Raw genomic sequence first — 6,000 nt, 5'->3', positions numbered from 1 at the left:
ACCCCATCCGGATTTGCGCCCTTTGCCCCCCGGATAGGCTCCGGGACTGCCCACCACCCAGAACAGAATAATCAGCTGAATAAATTTAATTTGAAAAAGGCAGTCATCCATTGCACTTTGTCTATGAAGAAAAACATCTTAATATCTCTGTAAGAGACCACGGCTCATACTGTACCCCTGCCGCTGAACATCATGTTGTATTTTTCAGGATCTTACTATGAATCCTTTCGGCAAGGATCATAGAGTCAGTATGGAGCACCAAACTCTTTCTCCTCACCAGCGGACCACGTTTCGCCTGAGCAGATCGATCTTTCTTCCCAAAAAAACTGCAATCAGCATCACTCTCCCCCACCCTGTAACCTCCGTGCTCAGAAACACAAGAACGCGGCCCACAGCTCCAAATGTGCGGCTGGGTGGCAGAGCTAAGATTTAAACGGCTGACGTGTCTGTCTGTCGCCCCTTCCCTCCCTCCCCCTCCTTCTCTCTTCAACACTCTCTCTCTCTCTTGACTCTCTCTCTCTGTCTCTCTCTCTCTGTCTCTCTCTCTCTCTCTCTTGCTCTCTTGCCTCTCCTTCTCGCTCGCTCTCCTGCCTGTCCTTGGCTGAGCTGCCTCACACCGCTCGCCTGCCCGTCAGCACATCCAGGAGGCCGCTTCACCCTGTGGATGCGTTCGACTGCGTCGTGGTCCCCGGGACAGAACGCAGGGACCGCGTAGAAGAGCGATGCTCACCAGCCACGTCCTCTAAGCGCAGCTGCGGCATGCCTGCAATTTAAGGGTGAGTTTCAATTGCATGCTGTCACCCCCCTGTGTTTTTGAAGCCTGTCCTCTCAGATTCACATTCACACGGCATCACCGTCACGTTAAATGTCTCGCGCTGCCAGAACTAACAAGTGAAAATGAAATGGAAGGGAGGATGTGTCTCGCCCCCCCCCCCCCTGCACCCCCCCCCCCAGGTTTGTTTTGAAATTGTTGGCCTCCTACCCTGGCAAACGGGCCAACTGAAACAATGATAGTGAGACACAGTGAATCGTTGCTGAGATGAGCATGCTTGCCGTGTTGTTTTCCACATGAAAGTGTCCCCCCTCCCCACACCCCCCCCCCCCCCCCCCCCCGCATCTGAAAAGCCTCAACAACTATCCAAACTCGGCACACCTGCTCTTCTGAAGCTGGCTCACTGTAAAACGCTGTGGCAGTCTCGCTTGTCAGGAGCGTGCCGGTTCTGTTCATGGCGTGTGCGTCGGTGGAACCAGCTTGGTCCCCGGGGACGGCGTGATGCAAGGCTAGCTGCGTCTTGCTCGGCTGCTCTATCTGCCACTGTGCACCTCCTCCCGAATCGGGGCTCAGGCCCGCTCCTTACCCACCCCCCCCCCCCCCCCCCGACCTCACTGGTGCCCAGCGTGTCGCACGCGTTCCGCTCCGGAGTCCGTGCCGCGTTACCTGGATGGCGTCAGCTCCTCCCACAGGCCGAACACGTGTGTCTGTCCAACTAAACGTAAATAGTAAGAGGGGTGAGGCCCTCGTCATTTTGGCCCACGCTCCCTACTTCCCTCAGCCCCTCTTTCGCTCTCCTTTGTCTGTTTTAATCTCTCTATCAATCCATCTGATCTGTACTTCCTGGGGCGTCCACCCAATTATCTTTCATCTCCTTTAGTTGCTGGGAGTAGGGCTCTGTCGCATCCCATTGGTTCGTGGCCGTGACCTTATTATTGCCTGGGGGGGGGGGTCAGGTTCTGCCAAGCATACTCCCCCATTTGTCATATGTATTGAGTCAATTCCACAGCTGCAGGCATGACCCCCCGCTTCCCCCCTTGCACACATTTTCTTTTTTATCTTTCTCTGAGGTTTATGTCCCTTTTGCTCATCCCCGATACAGCAGGACGCCCATACGAGCCATAAATGAGTACTCACCTGCCCCCCCGTAGTCGAACATGCATCACTAGGCCTGCTAACTGAGACACGTTGTCTTAGGGGCGGATGACGGTTAAAAATTCACGGGCAATTCCAAAGGATTATTGCCCTCTCTGCTCCTTTGTACAGATTTCTTTGGGGTGAGCTCCTCCTGTGAAATGAATACATTTGCATATATATTTTACTGTTAACACTTCCTGTCCTTCCTGTCACCTGCAGTTGTTAAAGCATTACCTTGACGGCCATCTTGGCAGTCTTGGGCCTGCATGACAGGATCATAAAATTGATTAGATTTATGGGCTCAAATCCAGTTTCCTGGCTACTTCCTTTATACCCTGGCCCATTACTGGAAGCTGATTGTCTTAAGTCCCTGGTGGAATCCAGAGACCAGCAAGCTGTTGTTGAGTGCTGGGCGTTAACCAGTGTCACTCATATAAGAGGCGTACTGACCGCCCAGCCCCACTATACCAGTACCGCCGCCCCGCTCCTCGCCTCCTTTTCGTGCCGTGTGTGGTGCTGTGGAGCCTCTCAGGCTGGACATGTCCATACCTCCTTCCGCTCATCCATATGGAGGCCGGGACCGCAGGCAGCCGGCAGCAGATGGCGTCGGTTCCCTCCCGCTCGGTCACCAGCCCCTGGACGACGCGTTACACGTGCCCATGGCGAGCAGCCAGGCCGCCCATCCGTGCCGCAGCTCAAAGCTGGGTGCTGCCTTTGAGTTGTGGCTTTAACCCTCCTGCAGTTACCGCCTTGTGAAAGACCACATTACTGCTGGTAATGGACAGAAGACAGCCAAGCAGAGAGAAAAGGATTTCAGTCAGAGAGAAGACATCAGTTCACCTCGTCAACCCCCGCAAGGCTTCTATTATAGAGCAACAGTGCTGTCCACACTCACAAACAGTAATCAAGCCGTACGGGACCAACACCAACATCACGCTAAGCCAGAGACCCAGCTACAGCCAGGCGGCTCCGTCCTGCCGCTTTTGTCGCATGTCTTGCAGACTGGACTCTATCTGCACAGGACTCTAATCACTGAGCTTAAGCATGAAGTTCTCTCCATGATTATGATTTTTGAGAGGGAAAATGGAGGCAGTCACAGTTGGTTATGACTTAACCTATTGGAGGGACCTACCTGGTCCATAAAAGGGGATTTCCTGGGACGTAATTTTGAAATTACATCTTCATTACGACGTATATGACCTCTAAAGTTTTCCTATATACCCCATTTTTTTTCTTGGGGGGGGGGGGGCTCTACTATATGTATATATTCATCTAAGCAGCTAAATTAATCATGAAATAGATTACAGTCGTGCACATGAAAAAATGGGGTATATAGGAAAACATCTGTAGTACTTGAATAAACAAGGAATTATAAGCATTTGGAGAAGATATAAGATTAAAAAGTCCTAGGCTAGTCCTTTATTAAAATGGGGCTGACTAGCATCTCTACAGTTAATGGAGACGCCTCTACTCATAGTGGCACAGACCCACTTTTCCAACTTACCAATTTGCCAGTTGTCAGTGTTCACAGTGCTCTGCTTCGCTGACGGGGGAGTGTCTACAGCGATTCTTCTCTTTCTGTCTCCCTCTGTGTTCAGTAGCCGCTGCCATGTCTGCCTCACAGCCCGGGGAGATGGAGAATGTGTTTGGTGAGTCCCCACAAGCCCGCCTCCTTACCGCCACGCTTATCTCACAGGTGCCATAACCCCATCTGCTGGGTGACGAAATGGCTGCCCCTTAGCGTGAGGGGAAGCTGCTACACTGTCGAATCCCGCTACTTTAAGACTTTAAGGGTTATTTTCGATGATTTAGGCCTGCACTAAAAAGATCATTGTGTTATCCAGGATATTTTACAGTATATAAAGCAAACGCAGGCGTGAGAGACGGTAAAGGGAACAGAGCTTTCCAAAAATACAGCGTTTTATTGCACCTCTGTGCTTTCCTGCTACATCAGACAGTCAGCGCGAGCACAGATCCATTTGCAGTAGGGGGACACCGGCATCCAGTTACCTGATTTGCCAGCCTGCAGGATTCAGTTTCTCCTGCCCCAGCAGCTCCTCGTTGGCCCTGCATGCTGCATTGAAATGCATTCCCGTTTCTTCTGTGTGTTTGAGCGCAGAGGTTTCAGACCCTATAAAAGGCGCTGCATTCTTAAGCTTTTGCCTAACAAAAATATGCGTTGAGATCCCGGTCAGTCTTAAAATGCAAACATGGGCCTTCACTTTGTTGGAATGTATATACTTTGCGGACATGCCCACACAGTCTCCAAGCTGGGATGTAAGAAAACCTGCCAAACGCTGAAGTTACTAATCTGCCCTACACAGCCAAAACACAGTAACTACGTATTTTGTGAAAACTGAGTTATGACCAAAATCAGGTCTCTTATGCTGTGTTTTATCTTGTGGCCAAATATATCAGCTATGCTTGGTTTTGAAGAAAACACTATCTGCTATATGTACCGGTGGACACCGTCAGCGTTGTTACTGTGTTTTGCCTTTTGTAGGACAGTAATGTCAGCATTAGGTTACTGGACGGTGGGAGTTACCTTGCTGGTTTCTCATTAAAATGGCTTTAAATGTTGAAGAAAGGCTGTTCACACCACAGTTAGATCAGTGGATCAAAACAACCCAGGATCCTTTCGGACACCGATGATATCAGGCATTTATGGATGCTGTATGACTTTTTCTTTCAAACAGCAGGTCTGCTCTGGCATTTCTAGACACTAACACTTCACAAGCTGACTTACTGGGATCTTCAGCTCAGTGAACTAATCCTCAGCAGTCATGCAGATTGTGGCTTTTGTGCCACAGAATCGATTCCCAGCTGTGCCTGACCTGTTCCACCTAGACTAGGGGTTTACTTTGGTGACCAGATAGTCCCTGTCAGGGGGAACACTTCAGCTAGGACAGCGTTTGTAAACAACCATTTCAGTTAAAAGGACATGGATTTCACTTAAGCGCTGAGTTCTTGCTGTGTGCTGATTGGTCAGTCTCCTATAATCATGCACGTGTCACTAATGTTAATGTGAAAGTCTTTCAATCAAGAAAACAAACCAGTCAAAGCACAAGAACTGAACTATTCAGCCAAGCACAGGAGCTTTTCACTTTCAGAGTAGTTTGTAAAATCTGAAGTAGCTCAAAGAGCCCCCCCTGACCTGACCTGGATAATCTGGTCACCCTAGGGTTACCTGGAGAGGGGCACAGACCTGGCCTCACAGACATAGGCATGGAGTTCATCATACGCTGCTCCTACACCACCTTCCTGTCAGGACTGCAGAACAGACAGTGGTGGGGGTGGAGCCAGGTGGATTTTCAGACTGGGGGGAAGTCAGTTTGGGGGTTTGGGGAGGATATTGTCTTCTTTTATTTATGAACCACCAAGCATCTACTGTGGGGGAGGGGAGGTAGGGATTGGTCAATATTTAGTGAAAATGCAGTCAAGGAAGGTTTTTGTGAGCACAGGAACTGATGTGTGTTCAGGAAGAAATAGTACTATATAAAAGGATTCAGTCTGTTAGTGGGGGCATTTGTGCTTTGTTTTTTTAGGCAACATTTATGTTAGCATGCATAGACATATAAAGACACGCACCTTAAAGCTGTAAGGAAAAAATACCACTGAAAGGAGGGCAAATGCGGAGTTAGCCGTTAGCCATCCATAGCTACAGCTGCACTCTGTCCCGAATAAGGAGGTATGACATGAAAATGTCTCTGTTTGTTATAGAGAATCATCACTTCTCTTTTAGCACACAAATTTAGTAAAATTAAGGTCCCATTTAGCTCTTGTTCCTTTCATGGCCTACTTGAAAAATCTACTTAGTGAAGCACAAATTGTACAGTAATAAAAATGATCAACAAAATCCACTGATCTTCCATATTTTGATGAAATGCATAGATCAAAATGAAATGACCCGATATTAATGCATCAGATTTTGTACATCCTGCTCTGTAAACAAATAAGGGCCCATTTCATGTTACTGCTGTGGCATAAATGAACCAGGGAATGAGTTCATGACGTTGTTAGCTGGTTAGCCTTGGTTCGGTAATAACTTGGTTGGCTCCGTTCCTTTTGTGTGGGATTCAGTGGTATGACTG

The 6,000-nt window shown here is 48.9% G+C and overlaps 1 protein-coding gene across 2 annotated transcripts in view; it reads left to right on the top strand.

Annotated features, from left to right (window-relative positions):
• The first annotated feature begins 550 nt into the window (after positions 1-550).
• samd14 (sterile alpha motif domain containing 14) overlaps positions 551-6,000 on the top strand; it is a 28,412-nt gene continuing 22,962 nt past the window's right edge. Inside the window, exons 1-2 of one of the 2 annotated variants that reach the window (XM_049013141.1) lie at positions 551-775; positions 3,511-3,558. In XM_049013141.1, the coding sequence (XP_048869098.1) occupies positions 3,519-3,558 (40 nt within the window). In that variant the 5' untranslated portion in view covers positions 551-775; positions 3,511-3,518. Of the gene's footprint in view, positions 776-3,507; positions 3,559-6,000 lie in introns of both variants that reach the window. The other variant, XM_049013140.1, reaches the window with a different exon arrangement.

Source organism: Brienomyrus brachyistius, chromosome 5 (genome assembly GCF_023856365.1).
Source record: "Brienomyrus brachyistius isolate T26 chromosome 5, BBRACH_0.4, whole genome shotgun sequence".
Lineage (NCBI taxonomy): Eukaryota > Metazoa > Chordata > Actinopteri > Osteoglossiformes > Mormyridae > Brienomyrus > Brienomyrus brachyistius.
This window is presented reverse-complemented; position numbering and strand designations above follow the sequence as displayed.